Raw genomic sequence first — 27,426 nt, forward strand, 5'->3', positions numbered from 1 at the left:
CGCGCGTATTTTCCCTCTTTCTTTTTCTTTCGGTGGCTCTCGGTTGTTGCTCCTGAGCTCTCCCTCCGCCTGCCCTTCCGTCTCGGCCCCGGTTCTCCAATTCTACATCCCCCTTCGCCCAGGTCTTCGTCTCTGCTGTTCAACTCCAAGGAAACTCAGAGGTGGAGATCAGAGGAAGGGGCGCTAGAACGAACGGGAGCTACTCGGGCCGCTCGCCCTTCCGTGTGTGTGGGGGGGTGCTCATTGGGTGGCCGCTTGTGGGCTCTTTCCTCGGAGGCTCATCTGGAGGGTAGACACTCTCACATGCAGACATTTGTTCATTACACAAATATTTATTGAATGCTGACTATGTGCAGCCGCTGGGATAGAGCAGTGAACAAAACAGGTATGGATTCCTGCCCTCAGGGAGCTTCCGATCCAGCTTATAGACTCAGACGCGCGTGCACAGGGACTCGCACCCCTTAGAGGCACGCGGAGGCACCCACAGACACAAACTCACCCCCAGTCTCATCCAGCCTCAGCACCTGACTCTCCCAGAGAGACACAATCCCCAAATCCGGCCCCGCAGGCACACTTAGAGACCCACGCCAGTTAGAGACCCACAATTACGGAAGTGCCCGCAAACAACACAGTTACACTTGACCTCTAGGCATGCACACAAACACAGAACAAACACACACACAGCACCCCCAAAGGACTAAAGCCCCTGAAATGGGGTCTGGGAGGAAGTGAGGGGCGTCAGCTCGATGGCTTTATCCCAAGACCGGAGTGGGCCAGGAGGACGCAATCTGACCCCCTCCCTTCCTAAGGGGGGCGGACGCCCTCAGGGACCAAAGGTCACACTCCCTCAGCGGGAGGTGGGGTGGCGGAGGGGAGAAGGCAGCCCTGAGGGCTTCAGCGACACTTCAAAGACCTCGCGCCCGGGAAGGCTTCCTGCGGGGGAGGGGCAGAGGGAGAGGAGAGGGGAAGACCGGCAGGGGGACCTGAGGGTGGGAGGAGGCTGCCCCCCCTTCCGCGCACTGCCCCCCTGGCCGACTCTTCCGCCGGGACCGCCTCCTTTTCACCAGCACCTGTTCAACCGGAACATCAAGGGGCCGGGACCCGCCGCCGCCCCTCCCTTCGCGTCTATTTAGTACCTTTCATCCGGGAAGGGGGGGGGTGAATCCCCGCCCAGGAGAGGAGGGGGAGTAAAACGGGGGAGAACTTGTCCTTGACCTGGTCTTTGGCGTCAGGGATTTACTCCCTAATCCCAGCGACACTGGCGTTTGGGGAGGTCGGGGAAGCTGAACTCTGGACTGCAGCCCTCCACTTCCCCTCACTCCTGCAAGGGACCAGAGAATCCCTGAGGGCTGCCAGGACGTAGAAGCACTGCCTAAACGGGCGCGGCGGGGAGGAGGCCTGTCTCTGCTGCTTCCGTGCCTGGGGGATGGGGCCGAAAGCTAGGGGATTGTCGGAGCGGGCCAGAGGACCGGGATTCCTGCGAGGACTGCCAAGTGCCCGTATCTTGGTCCGCTTCGTGAACTTCGCTCATACGAAAAGAAACAGACGAGAAGTCTCACTTAGGAGTTTCTAACGAATTACTTTTCCCGACAAGAATAAAACTTCAAGAAAATTAAACACAAAAATGTCAACCCTAGCCATGCACCAGTTTCGGAAAATTTGAGTATTTGCTTTCGGGACCGACCGCGGCCAAAATGACCGAAGTTTCGGGTTTCGCGGGACGAGAGTCACTCGAAGGCCCATTGGTCCCTGCATCCAGGGGTGGGCGACGTGGGGACTGGGGCGGCGGAGGCTTTGTCTCCGGTTCTCATCCCGTGCGGGTGCAGCGCCCGAAGATTGTGAGGTGAACGCGCGATGATATTTGTGCGTTTAGTAAGTGTGTTAGGAACACTGTTTCGTTTAATCCTTCCCATAACCCTTTGGGATGGGTGTTAATATCCCATTTTATAAATAGATTAGCTGAGGTTCTGGCGGATGAAGAGACTTGCCCAAAGTCACACAGCCGGAAAGCGGCAGAGCCAGGGACTTGAACCCAGCTTGTCCTCCGCTAGGTCTGGGGCTCCGCCACCACGTGTTGGTCAAATGCCTGTGTTTAACTGGGATGTCCGCCCATCGCAAACGCTCCCTTCCGACGTCTGGGGAAAGCCGGTGCCGCGCGGGTTGGGCTGGATTCGCGGCGGGTACTCCGAGGGCTGAGCTAGAAAGTTTATTCCCGGTCTTCCAATATTTTCCTGAGAACCTACTATGTGCTTATCCACAAAAAAAAAAAAGAGCAAGAGCGGGACTCAGCCAGCAAGTGGTTCAAGTTCGTCTTGCTCTCCTTGGCATAACTGAGCACTGATTTGGGGTGTCACGCTGATCTTGGCTGTGCAGTTTTCGGCGAGTGACTTCACCTCTCAGGCTCAGCTTGTCCCTCTTAAATGGGACGTTAACTCCCTCTGGCAATTGCCGTAGTAAAGATCTAACGAAAATCCTTTTGGAAAGCGCTAAGGCACACAGTAGGCGCTCAATCCCCGCTCTTCTCCTCTCCGCCCGCCCCTCTAAGCGTGCCAGGGCAGCGCGTTCCCGCTCCTGCTTCCCGCCTCCGGCATCCTTGCCCGACTCGCGCGTCCCGCGGCTAAGGGACTGGGGCAGAGAGGACCAAACAGAAAATTATTTCCGCCCGCTCGGCCCGCCCCGCCCCGCCCCGCCCCGCCCGTCCCCGGAGCCAGAAGGGGATTGTGGGGCCGCCGCGGCCGCCGCCGGAGCCGAGCGGGGCGGAAGCGCGCGTCGCGCTGCTGCTCGGGCCCGACCGCGCCGGCCCCCGCACCTCCCGGCCCGGGACTGCGGGCTGTGGTCGGGGCGGTCCCGGGGCTCGAGGCGGCTGCAGCCGCGCGCGTTTCCACGAAACCTGGCTCTCTGGTTCCCAGAACCGAGCGGGGGAGGCTGAGGAGTGTTGAGGTTTCGCTTCTGCTAGCCGGCCGGGCGCTTGGTTTCGCGGGTCCCGGGGGCTGGGGGCGCGCCCTCCGGATTAGAAAGCCCCGGGCTCCGGGAAAGAACTGCGCCGGCGCCCGCGGGTTTGCGTTTGTTTTGCGTCTCGCTTTCTCTCCCGAAAGCAAAGCTTCTGACCTTGGGGCGTTCAGAGAGGTTAAGTTACTTTCTCTAGGTAACCCAGTCTGTACGAGGCCTCAGGTGGTTTCCTGCCGGGTAGGAGAGCCTGGCGTGGCCGAATAGAAAGGGAAACGCTAGGGTCAGAAAGACCCGGGTTCAAGAGTCAGCCTAGCCACTTACTGGCTTTGCCCATCGGTTAGTAATTCCTACTCTGCGACCCTCAATTCCCCCATCTCAGAATGTGGACGGTACTACTAACCTTAAGGCTGATGTCAACAGTGACATTGTCAAGTGCGGGGCGCAGGGAAGGGTGATTTCCCCGTCAAAGGTTATGTCCCTGCGGTGGTCTCTCCAGTAGGCCTGCCTGGGGTGCGAGGGCGGGCGTACAGGTTCTTTCCTAAGTCAGACATCCTGTGCAAGAGGGAAAGAAGCTCGATTTAAAGGGGAACTGGTGGGAGTGAGGGGATTCCCCAGGCATTAGGAGGCCAGTAGTCATGATTATTGTAAATAGTGACTCTGCACGGTGGGATTTTTGGCCTTTCAGATCTTTCTACGGGAACAGCACAGTACTTAGTGTCAAATCCTGCCTCTGCCATTAGCTGGCAGTGTGACGCAGAGTCTGGCTTACCTCAGTTTGCCAATCTGGGACATGGGGATAATTGGATAACCTCTTCTAATCCTCAGGGCTTTGGCAACTCCAGCCAGTCAAGATCCCAACAGGTGCTTTAAGAGCTGTGAGTGAGCCCAGGTAGTCCCTTTGATTACATTAGGGCGTAAGGGAACTTCCTTTAGGGAGCTAAGATGGATAGGAAAGGAAGAGGTTCATGGGGTATAATAGCCATCTGCCCAGTCTTTTCCCAGAGCTACCTGGAATCTAATCCCAGCCCTGCCCCTAGCCAGCTGTGTGACCTTGGGCAAAGCACTTGCCCTCTCTGGCATTTGGTTGGGTGACTGGACCTTGAAAATATCCTTGCAGTTAACATTTTGTGGTTGATGACTTTGGTCCTGGGAAGTTTCCAGGCTGAGAGATGACAGATGAGTAGCATGTTTGCCCTGCTGTATTCCCCTTTTCCACCAGTTCCTCCTGAAGTCTAATCTTCATCCCTCCTGTTAATAGTTGCTGTCACGACAGAAGTTGAAAATGTATTATTCAGTCTTTGAGCAAACGCTTCATTGAATCTTCATGAATGGGTCATAGGAGAGACACAGATAGCACCCAGGATGGTGGGAGTGATAGAGAGAGAAATAACTTCAAGGATTTAAGAGCTATGCTAGTGCTCAGAACAGTGCTAACATGGGCAGGAAGGAAGTGATTATGTTTATGGAGTCAGAGAAGGTCTCAGCTGGGACCAAGTGGATGCAGGCAGATAAGAGACAGAAGAACATTCCAGGGGCGCCTGGGTGGCGCAGTCGTTAAGCATCTGCCTTCAGCTCAGGGCGTGATCCTGGCGTTCTGGGATCGAGCCCCACATCAGGCTCCTCTGCTATGAGCCTGCTTCTTCCTCTCCCACTCCCCCTGCTTGTGTTCCCTCTCTCGCTGGCTGTCTCTATCTCTGTCAAATAAATAAATAAATAAAAAGAAGAAGGAGAAGGAGAAGAAGAACATTCCAGGCAGGGTGGACAGCATGTTCAAGGGCACAGAGGTAGGAACGAGCAAAGTGTGTCCTAAGTTGTGCCTTGCGGCCACCACAGGGTGGTAGATGTGGCAGGAGAGCGGGAGGGAGGGTAAAAGGGGTAGCCTTAAGGCAAACGCTAGGTTAAGGGGACCTTGGATATTTTGCTGAGGAGCTTGGACTTAATCCCGAGGGCAGTGGGGAGTCACTAAGGGCTTTTAAGTGGTGCAAACATTGCTTGTCAAGTCTGGGGTTGGTTAGGGTTGGGGGGAGGCTGGAGGTTGGGAAATTGGTTAGGATAGCAATTCTCAACCTTTAAAATGCATGGGAATCCCTGGGGGGTCTTGTTAAAATGCAGATTCTGATTCAGTAGGTCTGAGGTGGGGGTCTGAGATCCATCATTTTTAACAAGCTCCCAGGTGATGCTGTGTTGTTGATCCAAAGAGCACACTTGAATAGCAAGTGGTAGGAGACTTGTAAAGGCCCTGCTGAGAGAAGACGGGCTGACTCCGCAGAGCAGAGGGGTGGAGTGGAGCTCTGGGGAGGAGGCTGTCGGGAAGGTGGGATGTCAAGACCAGGACTGGGACTGCTTGGCAGAGCAAGACCCGGGGGGATGATTCCCAGAGGGGCAGCTTGGGGATTTGGTGGATGGGGCTTATCTGTCCACTCACTGATAGACCCCAGGAGTGAGGGTGGGGGGCGGAGCTGGTAAGGAACTGCTTCGGACACGCTGACATTGGGTGTTGGTGGTACAGGGTGGTGACGCTCAGTAGCCAGTGGATGGTGTGTGTCTGGGCTGGAGGCACCCAGAGTGAGAGGGCCAGAAGGCTGTCCAGAGAAGCTGGAGAGTTCACATCATGGAAGTCGGAGAGGGACTTTTAAGAAGGAGGAAGTGATGCCAGGGTCACATGCCATCGAGAGGTCGAGAGGAAAGGGTTCTGCAAGGAGGAGGTCCCTGGTGACCTCAGCCTGGAAAATTCCAGGCACTGGTGGCTGTGGGTCAAGCATGGATCGGGAGGCAAGAAGGGAGGGGATAGTGGAGAATGCACTAGGGAGCTGGGAGGGTCAGGAGACAAGGAAGGACACCTATGGTGATTATGATGATAACAGTGACAGCTCCTTTTTGATGGAGCTGATGTGCCAGGCACTGTGCCAGACTTCTAATGTGCTCCTTACAATGCCGCTGAGATAGGTTCTATTCTTGTTCCCATTTTACAGGGAAGGGAACGAGCTCAGAGCACAAAGAGCACACAGCCAGCAGGTGCAGAAGCAGGACTTGAACCCTGCTTTTAACCATGGGGTGGGTCCAAATGATCAGTAAGAAGGCTCTTCTGGAGCTAGTTCAGAACTTACTATCCCCTTCTCCCCAAAGCTCTCCCTATCTGTGACACTCATTCACTGTCATTTATTTAATCCACCATCATTTGTTGATGGCTACTATGTGTGAGATAATGGGCCAGACTTTGCTGATGCAGAAAGGATTGAAGCAGGTTGCAGCCCTGCAGGTGTTCAAGGTGGAGAGGAAGGGCTGGCTGGTGGGCAGGCAAACCGCACCATACAGTATGATGTCTTATTACGGGGGCTGGACCACCCTACAGAGAGCCCTGGAGAAGGAGCTCCAGTGTCTGCCCAGGGAAGTTAGGCAGGTCTCTTGGGAAGAGACTGGGTCGGAGCTATGACTTGGAGGTGACCAGGAGTTTGCTGGGTCGCCAGGTGAGGGCAGCACTGAAGGCAGAGGACTAGCAGGTGTACTTGCTAGCATGAGCGCACGGCTGTGTTGGGGCGGGCGGAGGGGGGGCAAGTGTTCAGCGAAGCAGGAGTGGAAAGTGGCTGATGGTGGGAGGAAAGGGGACATGAGGGCAGATGGGAGGGGAGGGATCAGGGCACCTTACACATGGACCAGACCTGACCCCAGGAGCAAGAGACCCTGTGGAAGATGCTGAGCAGATTCACATGTTGCAAAGTCCAGTGGCTGTAGCAGGATTGGGGGTCTGAGGGTGAAGGCAGAAGACGGGGTGACTTCTGAAATGATTACAAGTGCTAGAATGTAAATTCCATAGAGCAGCGATTTTTATGTGTTGTGTTTGCTGATGTATCCCCAGCACCTGGGTCAGCATCTGGCACATAATGGGTGCTCAGTTAATACTTGCTGAATGAATGAATGAGTGAATGGGTGAATGGGTGAGTGGATGAATGTTTGACCATCTCTGGTCAGTAAGGAAGACGACATGTACAGGAGTGTGGAGATAGACAGGATGTGTAGAGGATGAACTAGAGAGAAGAGGGTGAGGGACAGTTGGTAGTCATGGAGTGGGAGGGCGACTCCCAGGTTTCTGTCTCAAACAGCAGGGCAAATGAAGAAGGGAGGAGGAGGAGGCACAGGACTGGGAGAGTTGATGAATTCAGATTGGGTCTTGTTGACTTTGAGGTCTAGTGGTCTGTCCCAGAAGAGGGTTGGATGCGTAGGTCACTTTAAAAATTATAAAATGCTTTTGAAGCATATGTGATATTCTGTTCACCTCTTCTGCCATATCCTTGATACCCTGAAAAACTATCAGAGATATCTTTGAGCACTGTCAGCAGTAGATGGTAACTGGAGCCCCGGTACGGTCGAGATCACCTGGGGAGGCTGTGCAGGTGCAGAGAGCAGAAGGCCAAGGCCAGAGGCATTTAAGAAGGGGCAGAACGAGAGAAGCCAGGCAAAGAGCATGTGAAGTGTCCAGAGATGGAGGACCCCAGAGAAAATGGTGTCATGGAAACCAAGGAGGGGGGCGGGGGGGAGTGGCCTGCAGGGTAGGTGTCTCAAGAGTGGGGCAACTGGTCCAGTGTGGTGGAGGGGGTGGCAATGGATTGCATGAGGAGGGGGAGATTAGATAACCTTCCTAGGGGCTGGGCCATGAGCTGGCAGGAGACGCGGCAGCAGGGGAGGGGAGTACAAGGTCAGGGAGGTGTGGCCGGCAGTTTTCTGGGACAGTCTCCCGCACAAGGCTTGGGTGGACCAGAGGGCGCTCTGCTTCCCCCTTCTTGGGGGTCGGAAGTGAAGGATGGGACTGGAGAATGTCTGTGTAGGACTTTTCTGCTTGTTAGCATGTATCTTCTCTTTTTAAAACTTTTTTTAGTTCTCAATTTGTCCCCAGTTTTATTGAGATATAATTGCTAACGGCGTATTACTTTCAGGTGTACGACATGATTTGACGTCTGTGTGTATTGTGAAATGATCACCCCACGTAAGCTTAGTTAACATCCACCATTCTCTATTTCCTTAAATCAACTTTTTGTGGAATAATTTACATGAAATAGAATGCACACATCTTAACTGTACAAGTGATGGCTTTTGACAGATATTTACAGCTAGGTAAACCACCACCCTGATAAAGATATAGAACATTTCCATCTCCCCAGAAAGTTCCTTCCTATCCCCTTGCATTCCTCCAGCCCCAGGCAAACACTGATGTGATCTCTATCATTATGGATCATGGTGGATTCATTTTGCTGGTTCTAGAACTTCCTCAAAGTGGAATCTTACCATTTGTACTTTTTGTGTTTGGCTTCTTTTATTCTGCACTGTATTTTTTTTTTTCTATGAAACAGCGAAGCCATTGCTGGATAGGGGACTCAGGTGGAGAACAGGAGAGGGAGCTCCTTGGGGCTGAGGGACATCCAGTGAGCAGTGTTCCCCAAGTGTGGCCTGCCGCAGAAGCAGAGAAAGCAGCCGTGTGGATGTGGGTTCAGGTAGGAGTGTGTGCCCCAAGCGCTAAGCATCTCGGGTGTAGTTTACCTTGGTCATGGCAGGGCAGGGTGAGGCCCTGGGGCTGAGTGGCATGATGAGGAGGAGGCCTGGACTCACGTGGACACAGAAGGCCTTCAGGATGGATGGTGGAGTTGGGACTGCAAATCCTGGAGTCACACCTGACTTCCTACTCTCCACCATTGGCCTGGCCACTTCTGTTGAAATGTCTCTGGAATCCTTCTCTTTGCTCCTTGACCCTCAGTGCCTTGAGCTCAAACCTCTGCTTGTCTGGGCTAAGCCTCTGCCGGGACCCGTCTGTCCTCCCTCTTGGGGGGTCTCTTTATCCTGATCTACCTCTCCCATATCTGCCTCTTTCCTCCCACCCTCCAAATGGGCTCGAACCAAAAGGCCACCTCTCTGTACTTGTCTCTTGGTCTCTCTGTCTCCCACCCCTGCTCTGCTTTACACGGTTCGAGTTGACTCTCTGGCCCCCCTTGCCCCTGCTGAAATTGCTCTGTCAGTGGTCACCAGTCACCACCTGTCAATGGTGTTTTCTAGAGGTTGTCATCTGTCCAGTGCCCCCTTCCTGTTCCAGGGGAATGTCCCACTGGGTGATCTACCCTAGAACTCTCTGTCTACCTTAACCTCCCCATCCCCACCTGTGCCAACTGCTTCACCCACGGCCTTCTCCATCTCCACTGATGGCAGCTTGATCTTTCTAGCTGTTCGGGTCCCAAACCTAAATTTCTGATTTTTGTTCCCACCTCTGCTCTGTCCGCGGATCCTGCCAGCCCCACCTTCACGATACACACAGAATCTGATGACTTCCCGCTGTCTGCACCATCGTCCTCTCCCCTGGGTTACTGTGGTGGCCTCCTGACTGCTCTCTCCGCCTCCCCCTGCCCCCTGACATTTGTTCCCTACACAGTGGCCAGAGTGGTCCAATGAAACTGTAAGATGAGCACATCGCCCCTGGGCTCCAGAGAGTTCCCACTGTACTCAGGGAGGCCCAACTCCTAACAGGGGCCTGTAAGGTCCTGCAAAGCCCGCTGCCCCAGTCCCTCTGGCCTCATCTGCACTGTTCCCCTCATTCCCGTGCTGTGGCCACACCGGCTTCCTTGTTGTTTCCCCGTGCACGCGGGCTCGTGCCTGCCTTCTCCGCGAGGCTCCCCACGGGCCACCTTACTTACAGCCGCAACCTGTGCCCTTTCTGCCCCACCCCTGACCTTCCTTATGCTTTTCCTTTGTCCTTGACCATCTCATTATTCCTGTGTTTCTGTCTGTTGTTGGTGGTCAGTGTTTCTCCTCCAGTGAAAGTGGCATGAAGACAAGGACCTTTTTGGATTTGGTGGCTGTTTTCAAGGGCCTAGGACTGTGCCTGGGACATACTTGGTGCTCGATAAATATTTACTGGAAAGAACTGAAGGAAGGCATTCTGAGCATCTGTCTTCATGCCCTGGACACTAGATGCGGGCCCAGGAGCCAAGCCTCGCCCATCTGATGCCTTCGTGCTCTGCTCTGAGGACCCAAGTGACCAGAGCAGAGGCTGGTGGGGGTCCCTCTTGATGGCTTTGCCCGTGTGCCTGGGGCTGCTGTGTCCAATGCCTATTCCTTTTTTTTTTCTTTTTAAAGATTTTATTTATTTATTTGGCAGAGAGAGACACAGCCAGTGAGAGAAGCAGGGGGAGTGGGAGAGGAAGAAGCAGGCTCCCAGGGGAGCAGGGAGCGTGATGCGGGGCTCGATCCCAGGACCCTGGCATCACGCCCTGGGCCGAAGGCAGACACTTAACGACTGAGCCACCCAGGAGCCCCTCTAATGCCTATTCCTGCTGAGAGACAGCTGTACTTTTTGCTTCTTGGCACTTGGGGCTCCAACTCCAGGTGAACCTTTCCGTTTCCCTGTTTTTCCTAAGAAGCCAGAGTCAATTTCCCAGACCCCTGGCTGGTTCGTCTCAGAATCACTAAGGCCAGCCGCAACTCAATCCTGGTCCAGCTTAACCTCTCCATGGCATTGAGACCCATGACCGCCCTGCATGTCTCACCCTCTCATGTTTCTCAGCCCCCTTTGCTGGGTCCTTTGCCTCTGTCTGTCCCACAGAGGTCCTCTTCCAGATCCACATGACTTTCCCTGAAAGAGCGTAGCCACGCCCATAGTTTCTCCCCTGACCCTGGTGCCCCTGACTTAGTCCTCATACTCTCCCATCCCAAGGCCTTCCCCCTGGCTCCTCAGACCGCACCCACTTATATTTGGTCTCTGGGAACTGAGACGAAAAATGAACTGACATCTCCTCATCTCAGGCCCCGCCCCTCCTCCTGTCCTACTTTAGTCAATAGCCTCCTCTCTCTCCTGAGAAAGAAACCTGAGGGTCCTTCTTAACTCCTTCTCTCTCTCCCTCCTCCGCGAATCAGCCAGCAAGTCTCATAAAACCCGCCTTGTCAACACCTCTCAAATCGAAATTTCCCTAGGCACAGTCCTCTTTCAGTCCTACGCATCCCTGTGGCCGTCCTCGGCAGGTGCCTCCCAGCTGACTTCCGCGATCCGTCTTCCTCCTCACCGCACCCCCCATGCGGCTCTTGGAACCACTCTCTGGGCTACGTACACTTCTGCTGGGTGCTGAATGTGCAGGTTCCAGAATCCCACCCTCTGGCAGCTCCCTAACCGAGGGGGCACCCACACCCCTAAGCCCCGGGGACAGACGGACACTAGCTGAGAGAACAGACAGCCCATCCACCAACTTCAGTCTCTGACCCACTTGAGGCAAGAGAGAGACTGGACGGCTCTAGGTTCACACTCACCCCTGCACCGCTCACAGAAAACAGGTCTCATCAGAATGAATGGAAGAGTGGCCTTGCCTTGAATGAAATGCCAATGAAGGATAACTCAAGCTAATTATCGAGTCATGCTGGAAGCCAAATTATAGACATTGTCATGTTATAAACACCATTTCTCAAGAGAGCGGCTTGGAGACATCTGGGCAGCTGGAAGCCTGAGCTCGTTATCTTCCCCTCCAACCTGCTCTGTCTCTTCCTGCATCCCACCCATGATGTGCGGGAAGCCTCAGCCTCCCCTCCTCCCCACGGCCAGTCGCTTATAAGTACTGCTGATTCTCCCTCAAATACCCATGCTCGTGGTCACTGACTCCCATCAGGTCTTCACCATCTCTTGCTGCAGCCATGGGTGAGTGATAGCGAGTGATGCCTCCACTTTCCTCATCTGCAAAATAGGATTTTTGTTTTAAACACGGTGAAGGCTTCACTCTGATCGCGTCTGCCAAACACGGAGCATAGAGTTGGGTTGAGGCTGAGCATTCAGGAAATGCTGGTTCACTATTCCCTTCATGCTTCCCACCCCTTTCCCTTGCCAAGGCTGATCACATGATTTCCTTTGCTTAAAAGTGGTCCTTAGGGGTGCCTGGGTGGCTCAGTCCTTAAGCGTCTGCCTTCGGCCCAGGGCGTGATCCCAGAGTCCTGGGATCGAGCCCCACATCAGGCTCCTCCACTGGGAGCCTGCTTCTTCCTTTTCCACTCCCCCTGCTTGTGTTCCTTCTCTCGCTGGCTGTCTCTCTTTGTGTCAAATAAATAAAATCTTAAAAAAAAAAAGTGGTCCTTAATTCCCAATCCTACAGGATAAATCCAAATTTCTTTTTTTTTTTAAGATTTTATATATTTATTTAGATAGAGAGTGAGCGGTGGGGAGAGGGAGAGTGAAAATCTCAAGCCCACTCCATGCTTAGCGCAGAGCCCCACACGGGGCTTGATCTCACGACCCTAAGATCACAATCTGAGCTGAAATTGAGTCAGTCACCCAACCAATGGAGCCACCCAGGCGCCCCTAAAATCCATATTTCTTATCAAGGCATTCAGCCCTTTGAGTTCCTGCCTATCGTCCTTAGCACTGTTTAGCCACACTGACCTACTTCATTCATTTATTAAAAACACAGTCATTCATGGGGTGCCTGGCTGACTCAGTTGGTAGACCATGCAACTTTTGATCTTGGGGTCATCAATTTGAGCCCCACGTTGGGTATAGAGCTTACTTTTGAAAAATAAATTAGAAAAATAAATAAAAACACGGTCATTCCAAAATATCATCTTGCAGATTATTTGCTGGACCTAAAGGAAGAAAATTCAACTTCTCAATAAAGAAATCGGCTCTCACCAATGGCATCTACCAGTCAGTGGTTCATCACTAGGGCTGGAACTCAGGCATGGAGGATGCCAGACGTCGTGCAGTATGAGGGAAGCTTTACCCATGAGGTGTTTTTGCCAGTCTAGTCAACCTGAATCTAATCAAGCCTGTAGATCTAATTTCCAGTTTGCAGGAAATACAGGATAAACAACACCACGAGGAAGCAATCAGAGAAATCTAGAAGGTGGGACATGATGTCTGTAATTTACTTAAAATTCTTCAGCAATTCAACAACTCAATGGCATGGGGAAAAAAGTTATTCTAAATGGGACTTAAGAGACATAACCAATTGCAATGTGTGGACCTGATTTAGATTCTGGTTGGAAGAAACCAAATCCAAAAACATCTTGGGGGGGACAAGGAAGTTTGAATATGGGCTGGGTATGGATGATATTAAGGAATTATTGTTTTTAAAAATATTTTATTTATTTATTTGACACACAGAGAGAGAGATTACAAGCAGGGCAAGTGGCAGAGAGAGGGAGAAGCAGGCTCCCACTGAGCAGAGAGCCCGACGTGGGGCTCAATCCCAGGACCCTGGGATCATGACCTGAGCCGAAGGCAGATGCTTAAGTGACTGAGCCACCCAGGTGTCCCTTAAGGAATTATTGTTAATTTTGTAAGGTGTGATCATAATATTGTATTTTTTAAAAGATTTAATTTATATATTTGAGAGAGGGAGAGAGAGCGGGGGAGGGACAGAGGGAGAGGGAGAGGGAGAGAACATCAAGCAGACTCTATGCTGAATATGGAGCCTGATGCAGGGCTCCGTCTCAGACCCTGACATCATGGCCTGAGCTGACACTGAGAGTCAGATACTCAACCAACTGAGCCACCCAGGTGCCCCAATCATAATGTATATTAAGAAAATTTCCTATTTAGGAGTGAACAGTCATGCAAACTCTAAATCACTTGAAAATATTTCAGCAAAAATGATAAATATGCAAAAATGTTAATAATTATTAACATAATGACCCATCTAGGTGATGGGTATGTATGGGTTTATTTTACTATTCTCTGCTTCTCTCTAGGTCACAGATGTGCATAACAAAAAAGATTTTTAAAATGTTTTTGAGTGCCAATGATGTGCTAATCACTGGGCTAGGGCAAAATCTAATGTGCTTCTCGTCTATGCGAACTAGAGTGTGGTAGGGAGAGGTGAATAATCAGTTACTCGCGCTAATGAATAAATAGTGACAAACGGATGAAAATGCTTTGAAGGAAGATACATAGGTTTTGAGGCAGGGATAAAAGCTGACCTGGCCACAGTCTGGAGGAGTGGGAGAGGTTTTCTCTGAGGAAGGAATGATTCAGTGAAGCTCTGAATAGGAGCAGGTATTGGCCAGGTACAGGCGAAGGGAGGTGGAGGAAAAGTTTGCAGTTGGAAGGAACAGTATGTGCTAAGGGAGGGGTGGGGGAGCTTGTTGCTTTAGGCACTAGGGAAGGCCTGGGCGGCCGAAGGGAGAGACAAGGCACAGGGGACGTGGGAGGTGGAAGGGGAGGGAACCTATTCCCTTTCCCCAGGAGGACCTGTGCGTAGGGTTGTCAGACCCAGGTAACCCTGCTTGTGAGTCGAATGAATGCTTTCACTCTGGATCCGGAAAGCAGTGGGAAGCCATTAAAAGGCTTTGGGCAAGGGGTAACACAATCCAATTTGTGGCTTAGAAAGATAACTGGTGGCTGTGTAGAGGGCACGGCGGGGTGTGGGGGTACTGCTGGCGCGGGCAGAGTGGAGGTGGGCAGAAACAGACATGGCCACGTGACTTGCTGAGGCATTGCCTCGGAGGTGCCAGGATGCCCCCTGGGGTTTTGGCTGTAAAAGTGGGTGGATGGAGGAGCCGTACACCGGGACACAATTCTGGAAGTGGACCGTGTGGCCGAGGAGGCGGGTTGCTGATGGTCTGGGACAGGTTGATTTTGCTGAGATTTTGGAACCCCTGAACTAGAGGCTGGGTGGGCAGTGCTGAGAGGAGAGGTGTCTTCTTCCGGTTGGACGGATGCTAATTGTGGAGTGGACACAGAGGTCCAGAGAAAAAAGAGAGAAATTCTGGACAGAGCCTTGAGGACCCCCTGATGTTTGGGCTGAGGCGGGGAGAATGAGTCTACGCCCCCACCACGAGGGAGCAGCCCGTGAGGCAGGAGGGCACCAGGAAAGCGGTGCCCAGGAGGTGAAGGACTCTAGACGGTTCCTAGAAGGAGGAAGTGGCCAGTCATGTGGGATGCTGCCGAGAGGTCAAGATGAGAGGACTGACAAGAGCCTGCCAGTTTCGATGAGATGGACGCCACTGGGACCTCAGCAAGAGCTATTTCGGTGGCGGGTGGGGGTGGAAGCAGATGGAAGTGGGTTGAGGAGCAAGTGGGAAGTGAGAAACGGAAGACAGTGTGTAGACAGCTCTGGGGGGAAGTTTGGCTGTGAAGGGGAGGAGAGAGGGACGGGGGCCAGAGCCTATGGGGTCAAGGGAAGATGGGGCTTTTTAATGGGAGAGACATGCTGATGGAGTTGGCTGTGTGAGAGAGATAAGGGTTGACTCAGAGGGCGGATGTTCCGGGACCAACGCCAGGGCGCCCCCTCTGCTTAACAGGAGAAAGAGATGTTGATGGCTGCTAGCTGGCAGTACATGGGACAGGCGCTTGCTTGCCTCTGTTCCTTGCCCATACTGTTTCCTCAGTTAGAATTCTTCTCTCATGCTCCCTTTGGTATTCCTGTTCATCCTTGAGAACCTAAGTGGGAGATCACCTTCTCTGAAAAGACTTCCCTTCCATATGGTTACCCCGACTTTAACGTTCCAAGGTCCATGGTCATCCCTCTGTTGCTCCTTCTCAAATTAGCCTAGAATGTCCATCTCCCCCACCAGCTGTGTCCCCATCATCTCTAGTACCCAGGGCCTGGTCTGGGGCTTGCTTCAAGGGTGGGTGGTGCCCAGTGACTGTGGGGTGAATAGGTGAATGAACTAACTATAGATATGCGAAAGAAGTAGGGCAGGAGGGGGGCAAGCCTGGAATAATTCCCAGGGGCTGCGGAGCAGGGGTGGGAAAAGGGAAGAAGGGGGAAAGGCTAGACTCTTGCCAAGAACACCCACATTTATCCAGGGCTTCTAATGGACCAGGCATTAAACTTAGGGGTTTCTCATTTAATCCTCATAGAATCCCCAGGAGGAGTACTGTCTGCTTGTATATTCCCTGGCTTCCCCTAGTTTACTAGAATGCAAACTCTCCGGGGGGGGGGGTGTCCGTCTCGCTCACTGCGGTGCCTCCAACAGGCACCCAGAAAGGGCTGCCAGATGGTAGGCACACAGGATGTCCAGTTACATTTGAATTATTGAGAAACAATCATTTTTCTAGTCTTAAGTATGTTCTGTATTTTTTGTGCTATACTTGGCAATCCTGTGCTTAGTAGATGCTTAGTAAATATTGTTGAATAGACGTTGCCTGATTGAATGACACAGTGGGGATGCAATCAGTAAATTCCGGACCGTGGGAATTCTAGACGACAGCCTAGTATCTTCAATGAAGAAACTGTAAGGAGAAAATAAAAAGAGTTAAAAGACAGGTGGGGATACTCACAACTATACTAATGAGGAGGACGAGCGTTAGTTAGAGGAATTTCCAGACGAAAAGAGAGGTAAGAGACATACATCCCCTTGAAATCTTTCTTTGGATCCTAATTCAAATAAACCAAATTATAAGGAAAAAAATATTATAAGATAATAAGAAATTTGAACACTGACTGGCTGTTTGATGATATTAAAGGGTGAGCATTAGTTCTCTTTAGGTGTGATAATAGCATTGGGGTTATGTTTATTTCTAAAGAGCCCTGGGGCGCCTGGGTGGCTCAGGTGGTTAAGCGTCTGCCTTTGGCTCACGTCATGATACCAGGGTCCTGGGATCGAGCCCTGCATGGGGCCCCCTGCTCAGCGGGGAGCCAGCTTCTCCCTCTCCCTTTTACGTTCCCCCTGCTTGTGCTCTCTCTCTCTCAAATAAATAAATAAAATCTTTAAAAAAATGAAGAGTCCTTATGTTGTAGAAATATGTATTGAAATATTTAGGAAAAAACTTGTATGATGTCTGGGATTTGCTTCAAGATAATACGGAGTATGTTCTATACCTTAACTGTGGTGGTTACATTCATTCATGAAAACTCTTTGAACTGTGCATTTAAAATGTGCATTTATTGTATGTAAATCATACCTCAGTAAAGTTGATTTTTTAAAAATGGGAGTAGGGGAGGAAGCGGGTGGGAATAAAGATGAAACAAGATTGGCTATGGGTTGCTAAGTGTTGAGGCTGGTTGTAGGGTACACGGAGGTTTATTGTGCTCCTCTGTTTATTTTGTATGGGTTTGAAAATTTCCATAATAAAAGCATTTTAAAAAATTGCATGAAGGAAGAGGCTATTTCTATTTTACAGATGAAGAAACTAAAGCAGAGGTTAAGTAACTTGCCCCCCGAATTACACAGCTGGTAAAATGATGAGTCAGGAATATGAACAGACCACCTGAGCTCAGAACTTCAGCTATTAATCATGGGTACGCATTTCCAGAGGGGGTAGAGCGAAGTGTACTTGTGGCTACGGCGGGTTGTAGCACCGCTGGGTGGGAACAGAATCTGACTTAGGGAATTCTGGAAGTAAGATGGGCATAAATGATGGTGGCTACATTGTGGTGGGTCAAGAAATGGGTGCCCTCTTAGATTCATTGTCGTGGGGGTAGACTTGCGGTTAGGAACATGGTCTTAGGACCCCCGCTGCCTGGGTTTGAGTAGTGACTCTGATACCTGCTAGCAGTGTGACCTTGGGAAAGTCACTTAAAATCTCTGTCCCTTACTTTCCTTACTTATACCATGGATATTAACAGCAATGTAAGATGGTGTGGCCAGTTTGGAAATCAGTTCGGCAGTTTCTTTAAAAGTGAATACAAATTTACCATATGACCTGGCGATTCCACTCTTAACATGAAAACCTGTGTCCACACAAAGACTTCTATGCCACTGTCCATAACAGTACTATTCATGATAACTGAGAAGTGGAAACCCAAATGTGATTGGCTGCACAAAATATGGTACGTTCATACCATGGGATACTACACAGTGAGAAAAAGGAACGGATCACTAGTACATGCGACAGCATGAGTGACCTTCCAGAGCACTGTGCTTTTGTGAAAGAAGTCAGATGCAAAGACCACATATGCTATGATTCCATTTCTATGAAATGTCCAGAAAAGGCAGATCTCTACGGACAGAAAGCAAATTAGTCACCCGGGGCCGGGGGTGGCAATGGGGAGTTCCTGCAACTGGAGATGAGGGATTTCTTAGGAAATGTTCTAAAATTGGGTTGTGGTGATGGTTGTGTAACCTTGTAAATTTAATAACAATCATTGCCTTGGATACTCAAAATGGGTTATGTACGGTATGTAAAATTAAAATAAAAAATAGTGCCTATCTCCTAGAATTGTAATGGGGATTATATAACATAAAGTTCCTAGACAGAGACTGGAATGCAGTGAGTGCTCTAGAAGTTACTGTACTGGGCTGGAACTCTGGGGCCACTTCTCTGCTGTACTTCTCTCCAGGGAAAAGGACAACTGAGTAGGTGCTGCTCGCAAATCCTTGAACGGGGACCCTTGGGTGAGATCCAGATGGGCCACGGAGGGGGACGGGCTGGCTTCCAGGTCTCTCTAGGCCGTTCCTATCCCTTATTCCAAAGGTATCAGATGAGACCCGGCGTCCAGCCTTGTCCCTCTTTTTCTGCTATGCGGAAGAGGGGCTCCTGAGAAGGGTGTCGCCGCCTCCTCTTGCTGGCTGAGGACGGGGTCGAGTGTCCTCTACCGTAAGCAATGGGAATTGCAGCAGCTGGGCCAGCCCGCTCACATCGTGTTTCCACCCTCCTGACTGTTGTGAGGAAGCCACTGTTGTCCCCTTTTCACTGAGAGGGACACCGAGACTCAGAGTGTCTAAGTGACCTGCCCAGGGTTGCACAGCAGGAACCCCCAGTCCAAGCTCTCTGAAAATGGAGGCTTGCTGACCTAGGTCCTTTCAGCTGGAGAGTTACTCACACTAACCCCGACTGTTGGTAAAGAGCTTCCAATGCCCACAACGGGGGCGTTCCCATCTGGGCTATATTCTGGGATGTCTGAATCAGGGAAGGAGAAGAAGGGAAAGTGGAGGTGGAGGGAATTCCTTCTCCAGGAAAGGACTCCCAACAGTAATGATCCCCAAGAAAGCCCCTAAACTCAGATCTGAAGGCCTGAAGCCTTTTGAAGTGGGAGAAGGAGGAGGCCATTGATCTGCACGGTTAGAGAGGGTTCATTCATTTATTCATACTGAAGAATTTCTTGAGTGTTCTCTCCTTATGTCAACACTGTGCTAGGCACAGGAATGCAAATATGAGTGAGACTGTGGGGGGATAAGAGGAGTTTCCCAGTCTAGGTTTCTGTCGGGGGGAGGGGGGCAAGCTCCTTCCCCAGGCATCTCAGTGGCGAAGAGGCTGGAGTACATTGGGTTTGCAGCAGATGCCCTCTGCCCCACAAGTCAAAGAAATCTGTCACTGCTGTCTCAGCGTAAGAGTTCTCAGCATTGTCCCCCAAAAGAGACTGATGCGAAGATCATCATCCTTCCATAACTTTCCTCCTGCGTATGGGGGGGGGGGCAGAAGGGGATTGCAGAACGTGGGAGGGGAGCCAAGGCTTCTGGAGCACTCAGGAACCCTGGAGTGTAGACCTGGTGGGACCCCGGGATCTCCCCTCATGACAACTGCCCTGAGCACTTCTACAGAAGATGCTAGGGGGTGAATATTTGGAGCAATAGAACACCATACCCTCTACTTCCTTAAACCGTGCCCCCCCCCAGGGCCTTTGTCTGTGGCCTCTGCAGAAGGCAGATGGGGAGGCAGACCTTACTGATCCCTTTCCTCCCAAATGTGATTTGATGACGTATAGAAAAACAATTCTTCTCATGTCACTGCCAGGAGGGCAGGGACGCAAGCTATATCATTTGCCCCCTTACAGAAACCCTGTCTTACCCCGGCCCCAGAATGAGATATTCTCTCTGTGACACTCTCCCCAAATTCCACATTCTTACACCAAGCTATTATACCAATCTGTTTATATCTCTGGGGATGGGAAGCAGCCATATTTCAACAACCTGATTTTTATCAAGAGAGAAATATTCCAGGGATTCATTCATTCGCTCACAAATATTTATTGAGCACCTATTATGTCTGGGTACTATTTTAGGCCATGGGGATGCAGTAGTGATTAAGACAAAGTTCTCATCAGCTCATTTCCAGACTAGTGAGAAACAGACAATAAAGAATAAATACATTCACAGACTTTCATATAATAGTAAGTTATACAGAAACTAAAGAAAGTTAAGGGGGTAGTATGGGCTGTCGGGAGGTGGTCCCTCATTATCAGGATTTTTTCGCCAGGGGGGATTTACCTTTTCCTTGCATCACTCTCCTTGGCTGACAAGACGGTCTGGGTGCCCCCTCCTCTGGACTCCTCAGCCCATTTTGGCCGCTCAGCTTCAGAGGACAACGTCTTGGTATTTAAGGGGGCTGAGGAGCCAGCCTCTTGGAATTTGCTCAAGGGGCGTTTAGAAACTTCATTAGAGAACTGGAAACAAGTCTACTTATCGTCCTCCGCGGGTGTAATAATACCCCCCCTCCGAATTTATTATTTCCTTTGTCCATCTTGCACACACTGAAGTCCTAACTACTTTTCAACAGTTTTTGCGCCCCGTGTGTGCCAGGCCCTGTTCTAGGGCACCAGAACAGAGAGGTAGGAAACATTCTCTGCCCACAGGAGTCCCTGCCGTGCAAAGCTTGTCAACAACCATTGCCTCATGTCGTCTTTTCCCTCAACACTGTTTTTGTGATTCATCCATGTTTATTCAGGCCGCCCCAAGAGGGTAGATATGCACATTCCCATTTTACAGATGCGAAAACCGTGACTGCTAAGGGAAAAACGGATTGTTTTGCGACCACTCAGTAGCGGGACGCCGCCGAGCCACGTGCAGCGGCGCGTTTCGCCCCTTGCGATCCCACCCGCACACGCTCCCTCTTTTCCTCCCTCCCAGCCGCCGCCGCGCCGGGTCCACGTGTGTGTGTCTGTGTGCGGAATGGGGACGGGGGCGGTGCCGCCGGAGGGGTGGGGTCCGGGCTAACGTCACGGGCAGTGCCGCCCAATCAGCGGCGGGCTCGCGGCCCCGGCGCTGGTATTGGGGCAGCGAGGGGGCAGTTCTCTATAACGCGGTCTCCTGGAGCCAGCGGGGAAGAAAGAAGCCGAGCGGGCGGAAGGCGCCCTCCCCGCCGCCTGGGCCCGGGCACCGGGTGCCGGGCCCGGGGTCCTTCCCGCCTCCCGCGGCCGCCGGCCGCTTTGTTTCCCCAGCTTCTGCGCCCTGGGCTACTCGAGAGGGGCTCCCGCCGGGGCTGCGCAGGGAACGCGGCGGCAGGAAGAGCGGCCGACCGCGCCGGGACTCGCAGGGACCCAGGAGTCCGGCCGCCGGGCGGGCCGCGTGACGAGATCGAGAAGGGAGCCAGAGCTCCGCGGCCCGGGGTTGCGGGCCGGGGGCGCCCGTGAGCAGAGACCTCCCCGTCGAGGGGGGGCGATGTTCCCCTCGCCCGTGGGCTCTTCGGGCAGCCAGGGCACACCGCCGCTGGGACTAGGGCCCCCGCAGTGGGCACCCCCCCGGACGGTTCCATGGAAACTCTGTGCCCCGCTCCCCGCCTCGCAGTGCCGGCGTCCCCGCGAGGGTCGCCCTGCTCCCCGACACCCCGGAAGCCGCGTCGGGGGACCCAGGAGTTCTCTCCGCTGTGCCTGCGTGCCCTTGCCTTCTGCGCCCTTGCCAAACCTCGGGCGTCCTCTCTGGGCCTGGGGCCTGGGGAGCTGGCGCCGCGGGCCCCGGTGCTGCTGGGCCCTCGCGTCCCCCTGTGCACCGGCGGCTGGGCCGCGGATGGCCTGAAGCACCTCGCGGGATCAGCCGGGCGGTCCAGCGACCCGAACTCCCCGGCCGGTCAGGATGCCGACGCCGCAGTGTGCCGGGGCCGTGGCGAGGAGGAAGAGGGCGGAGGCAGTTTCCCGCACTTCGGCTCTCGCTCCGGCTTACCTCCCGGCCGCTGCCCGGCGCCCCCGCGCCCTCGGGAATCTCCGACCAGCTCCGCCTCGGCTCCACCTCGGCCCGCCTCGAGTCTCGACTCCCAGCCCGGCCCCGCCGCCAGCCCCCATCAGGAGCCCGGTTCCCGGTCTCCGCCGCCACCTGCGGGCCTCTCCACCGAGCCCGCGGGTCCCGGGGCCGCGCCCGAGCCGCCCGCGCCGGGCCAGACGGCCGCAGTCGATGGAAACCCCCCACAGGCCGCCCCCGAGGCACCAGCCGCTAGCCCCTCGACGGCCGGCGGAGCTCCGGCCGCGCCCGGCGATCTCCGCCAGGAACATTTCGATCGTCTGATCCGCCGGTCGAAACTTTGGTGTTACGCGAAGGGCTTCGCTCTCGACACTCCGAGTTTGCGCCGGGGGCCCGAGCGGCCGCCAGCAAAAGGGCCCGCCCGGGGAACCGCCAAGAAACGCCGGCGGCCGCCGCCCCCCCATCGCAGCGCACAGCCCCGCCGCCCTGCACCGACGCTCCCCACCGCGAGCACCTTCAGCCTCCTCGACTCCTTCCCCTGCCCCCCGGCCCTGGTGGTGGGGGAGGACGGAGACTTAGGGCCGGCATCCTCGCTTCGCCTCCAGGGAGACTCTAAGCCCCCGCCTGCCCACCCGCTGTGGAGGTGGCAGATAGGGGGTCCTGCTGTCCCTGAGCCCCCAGGCCTCAAATTCTGGGGTATCAACTTGGAGGAACTTTGAGCGCTAGACCTCTTCTGCCAAGGGGGGAAAAAGTTGGGGCCACGGCCAAACTTTGGACTGGAGGACAGGGCCTCGTTTCTCACATTTGCCTGTTCCCTTTACGTTTTGTGGGCTGCGGTCAGAGGGACCTAAAATGACAGTGATCTTCAAGCACCTAACTGGTTGGGGTGACACCCCCTCCCCCTCATCCTTTGGAGACGAACCAAGGGCTGGAGTCAGGAGAAGGCTTAACGGAAAAAGGCTTAATGACATAGATTCCAATCCCTCCCCTCTTCCATCTCGGATCTCTGGGGGCAGGGCCTTCACCCCAGGGGGAGCAAAGGAGGCTACCGCTCAAAGACAAGGAAAAAAAAAAGAGGGAGAGAGACCTTGGTGATGGACAAACCGGTTGTTTCTGTGGGCGAGCCAGGGGATGAGGGGGCTGTGGTGGGGGTGGGGAGGTGATTGGCAGCTCCCTGGGGGCATCCCCCACCCCCACCATCCAGGCCTTTAACCCTTCACTCCCCTCAGGCCTTCCCCAGCACTCCAAGCCCCAAGGGAGCTTTCATGGGGGAGGGGGCAGCTTGGGCAAGGGAGAAAGCACCCCCTCCCTGTTCTTTTCTTAAGCCTTCTCCCCTCACCAAGGCAGGTGACCCCTAATTGGCGAGAGCTCAGTCTCAGCCACCAGCCTTTCCCTTTTGTCCAGTTTTGGAGTTTCTGTCTTCAATTTTTCCTGTTTGCTTTCAGTTTATAAGGTCTGATGGGTGAAAGAGGACCTCCCCCTGGATCCATCAGCCCCCTCCCCAGTTTGCTACTCCTGTTGGGAGGGGCAGGGCTAAGGGACCTCTTCCCTTCCGAAAGCTCAGACTTTGCCTGGGGAAAGGGCCAGAGACTCCCAGGGAAAGTAATGGAAGGTGGAAGAAATCAATAAAATCAGACCAAACAAGTTGCCTTTCGAGGTCCTCTCCACCGATTTATGGATGGGAGGGGGTGGAGGTAGAGGGCAGGCCTGGGTCCATTCTTTGGACACCCAAACTCAGCCCCTTCAAAGGCTAGAGGCGAGGCTAGCTGCTCCTTCTAGAGGGGGTAAATTAAAAGGTTCTTGCCGTAACCTCAAGGGTCCGGCCGGGCCCAAAGGGACAAAGTTTGGGTTTGAATGGGAGCTGGGCTGTGGCATCTTCAGCTTCCTCCCCTAACTTCAGGCATTTTGGGAGTTGTCAGGGACCTGATGGATCCGATGGGGGCAGGGCCAGGGGATTAGTTTTGAGGTCAGAGGTTCTGTTTTCCAGGGGGGAGGGGAGAGGTAGGCCTGGACCACACCGGGCAGCTGGGAGGATCCCCTCCAGCCAGAGAGGGGTGGAATCGCTTTCCCTTCCACCCAGGTGAGGTCAGGGGCGGTTAGCTCTTAGGGAGACTCCAAGTTTAGGTGTGAGGGGAAACTGGGGGTGGTAGATCTGCCCAACAAGTGAGGGACCCAGTGACCCTTCTGCCCACACTAGTCAATAGCACCCCCTTTTCCCCCAAAAACGGGGTGAGGGAGGAACAATTCCCACGTACGATACTGGGGAAGGACTTGTCTCCTTTTCTGTGAAAATGCTTTGTACAAAGTTGTTATCGTTTGCATAGAGCAGATTCTTGAGAAAAACTGTTTTGGGCCACAAAAGTTTTGTTTGTTTTAAGAACCGTCTCTTTTAATTTTTTTTCTCTGATGGGGGTGAGGGTGAGGGTGGGGGTGGGGTGGGTGGGCGTGGGTTGGGCTTCGCTCTCTTTCTCCTCAACATCTGGCCTTTATGAACCCTGCTGACCTCCCATCCCCCCTCCAGCTGTGTTATGGGGAGGAGGGGGGAGGGCGGGGAGAATGCCTCCCACTCCTGTGCTTTGGGGGGTATCCATCTTATTTTGCCCCCCCAAGAATGGGGAAGGCAGAGGAAGAAGGCAGATGTGAGGGGTAGGAAGAGACTCGCCGTGAAGAGGGGGTTTTGTTTGCAAGGAGAAATTCAGCAAGGCAGGCTCCTGTTTTTCGAAAGCTCCCCACTTTTAGTAGTCGGTGCGGGTCAGCTTTGGCCCTTTCCACCAGCAGGATGGAAAGGATGGCCCTTTCCTGGGCAGGATGCAGCACGCTTTGGGGGACGGAGGAAGGTGTGTCGTAGAATACCCTTGGCGGACTCCTCTGAGCCCTGGGATGTGATGCAGTTAGTCTGTCTTCCTCCTTCCTCCTTAAATGAAAGCATTAAGCATTCAGCCTTAGCCTGGAAGGAGTCTGGGCGGTGAGTTAAAAAACACACCTTTTGGCCAGACCTGGAACTCCCCTTTTTTGCTGCATGGTTTAATTTGTTGAAACTCAGGGCTGGAAGTTTCTCTAGAAGCTTTCTAGCCATTCTGCACAACAGGGAACTGGATTAATTTTCCTGCAAATGCTGTGACAATTTACTGCAAACTTGGTGCCTTAAAACAACGGAAATCTTTTCTCTCATAGTCCTGAGGCCAGAAGTCCAAATTGAGGTGTCAGTAGGGCCATGCTCTCTCTGGGAAGGCTCTAGGGGAGAATCCCTTCCCTGCCTCTTCCAGCTCCTGGAGGCTCCAGGCTTTCCTTGGGTTGTGGCCGCATCACTCCCCATCTGCGTCCGTCTACACGTGGCCCTCCCCTGTTCTGTCTCTTATAAGGGCACTTATTGGATTTAGGGCCCACCCAGATAATCCAGCATGATATCATCTTGACAACCTTAATGTCGTTACGCCTGCAAAGACCCTTGTTCCAAAGAAGGTCACATTCACAGGGTCCAGAGGGAGGGGAGTTAGGACACAGACATCTTTTTGGGTGCCCCCATTCAGCCCACCACAGAAATGGAGTTCCTGAAAGAAGAAACTGGCCCAGATTTTCTGGAGGGAAAGAAGCATGTGCTGCAGTGTGTGGGGTTGGTCTGGGGTGCTGCCCCTCTGGACACGTGGGGCGGCAAGTCTCCCTGAATTGGGGCAGCTTGGAGAAAGGCTAGACTTGGTCTCCTTGCTTTTTCCAGCTGACCCCCAGGATGCTAGGACTCCACCACCCACAACACTCACTGAGCCAGGGAGGGCGGGTCAGTCTCCCCAGGAGGGTCCGGGGAGGCTCTCCCTGCCTCCCGTTCTGTTTGACCTCTGCGGGTGTCTCCAGCCCCTGCTCCCAGATTGTCCCTGTGCGTCCTTCCTTCTACCTCTCCCCACCCAGACGTCAAGTCCTTTGAGGCTCTGCCAGTGGCCACCCTGTGTTTGGCGGGGTTTGGAGATCAGGGGTCTTAGCTTCTGCCTGGGTCTCTCTTACTGGGTTTTCTCTTTTCCTTTAGTCTCAGAGGGTCTGTCTCCGTGGGCCCCTACCTCTCGACAGCTCTGGGGCCGGTTGTCGGCCCCTCCTCATCAGGACCGCCTGCACAACCCTGAGAGTGAGGGCCTTCTTAAATTTTATTCCCCAGGCACCTCGCCTGCCTCACCCTAGTCCAGCCCTGCTCACCATCACCTCCTTCCTCCTGGGAGCCGCTCCCACACCCTCTGCTTCTTGCCTCTTTAATCTTTGCAGCTTGACTCCTCCCTGAAATAGCTTTTTCCAGGGTCACTCACGGTGACCCCCAGCCACGAATCCAATGGTTGCCTCCTGGCCATCCTGACCCCCGTATCTCTCCATGACCTCCGCTGGATGTTCGCCAAGGTCTCCTAGTTCTCTCCCGTAAGAAGTCCCTGCTCTGTCTTCTGTGCCTCCCCTTCTTCCTCTGACCTCAGGAAGCTTTAAAATATACGGAGCCCCGGGGTGTCTACCCTCCACCCCCACGTCTCCGCCATGATTCCCTTTGTCTGTCCCTCTCAAAGCCTTCATCTGGCACTCGCATAGGTAAGTGAGTCGAAATTACTGTCCCCGCCTCCTCTCCCTCCAGCTCAGCCCCTCTCCTGAGCCGATCTCTGAGTGGTTGCTGGCAAATCATACTTTCCCTATTGAAAACTCAGCTCAGTGTCTCCACCCCCTGCCCACATCAGACCCCCTGGTCAAGCCCACGTTCTGGACACAGCTCTGCCTTTCTCCCCAATCCTTAGTCCCTTGAATCTTCACCGTGTCCTCTCATTTGACTCACTGCTAGTTCTGAACCTCCGCCTCCCACTGGCTTCTCCAGTGCCTCTCCTCTCCACTCCATCAGGGTGCAGCCGCAGGATGCCTAGTCTGGACCATTGCAGTAGCCACGTAACTAATTTCTGTATCTCTGGTTTTCCTCTGATCCCCTCACATCTGATTACCTTCTTACTCAGCAGGTCCCCTGATTTTATGAAATGCAGCCTCCTTGGCCTATCATTTGGGGCCTTCTAGGATTTGACCCTAACTCTCTTGGCCCTGTTTCTTCACTTTATACACCATGTGGTCCATCACGCTGGATTGCCTTTCCTTCCCCAGCCACCCACCTTTTTCTCTACCTTCCTTCTCCAAAGCCCATTTGAAATGGCATCTCCTCCACAAAGCCTTTTTTGGTGCCCCCCATCCCCCGCATTGGATGTCATCCATGCCAACATTAGACCCTCTTTACTCTTTTATGTCTGGGGCAGGGGTGGTGGAGGGCAGTGGAAGAATAGGGGTTTTGGAGCCAGTCACTCCCATTCCCCCCTCCACGGAGAGCCTGGGAAGCGAAGTCAGGCCACTGTCGGGGGGGGGGGGGGCGGGGGACCACCTTTCTGACCTCAGCTTTCATTTCGTTGCTTTGGTCTTAACTGAGAGTTATTAACATGAAACGGACATTTCAAAATCACTCCTGTAATCATAGAAACATCCCAAGAAGACAACTATCCAGTGTGCCAAGTCCCGCTACATGGTGTTTATATTTTCTTTAATTAAAGTAAAAAAATTAAGGTTATTGATGATAAGGTTGTAGTTGTGATTTTTTTCTTCGTCTTTCTACAGTCATTTTGTATCTTTCGCTTCATTTTCTTTCGGTCCTGGATCTGTGTCCTGTACACCAGGCACCTAATGAGTACTTGT

The 27,426-nt window shown here is 53.2% G+C and overlaps 1 protein-coding gene across 1 annotated transcript; it reads left to right on the forward strand.

Annotated features, from left to right (window-relative positions):
• Window positions 1–20,879: 20,879 nt before the first annotated feature.
• Window positions 20,880–24,112, forward strand: EPOP (elongin BC and polycomb repressive complex 2 associated protein). Its single transcript, XM_045788820.2, has one exon. It carries the CDS (start codon window positions 21,318–21,320, stop codon window positions 22,455–22,457), a length of 1,140 nt encoding a protein of 379 aa, XP_045644776.1. The 5' UTR covers window positions 20,880–21,317; the 3' UTR covers window positions 22,458–24,112.
• Window positions 24,113–27,426: the final 3,314 nt, after the last annotated feature.

Source organism: Ursus americanus, chromosome 23, assembly GCF_024610735.1.
Source record: "Ursus americanus isolate L20-20 chromosome 23, mUrsAme1.1.p, whole genome shotgun sequence".
In the NCBI taxonomy this organism is placed as follows: Eukaryota; Metazoa; Chordata; class Mammalia; order Carnivora; family Ursidae; genus Ursus; species Ursus americanus.

Coding starts and splice junctions, on each gene's coding strand:
- EPOP (XM_045788820.2), top strand. CDS start 21,318: ATGGAAACTCTGTGCCCCGCTCCCCGCCTCGCAGTGCCGGCGTCCCCG.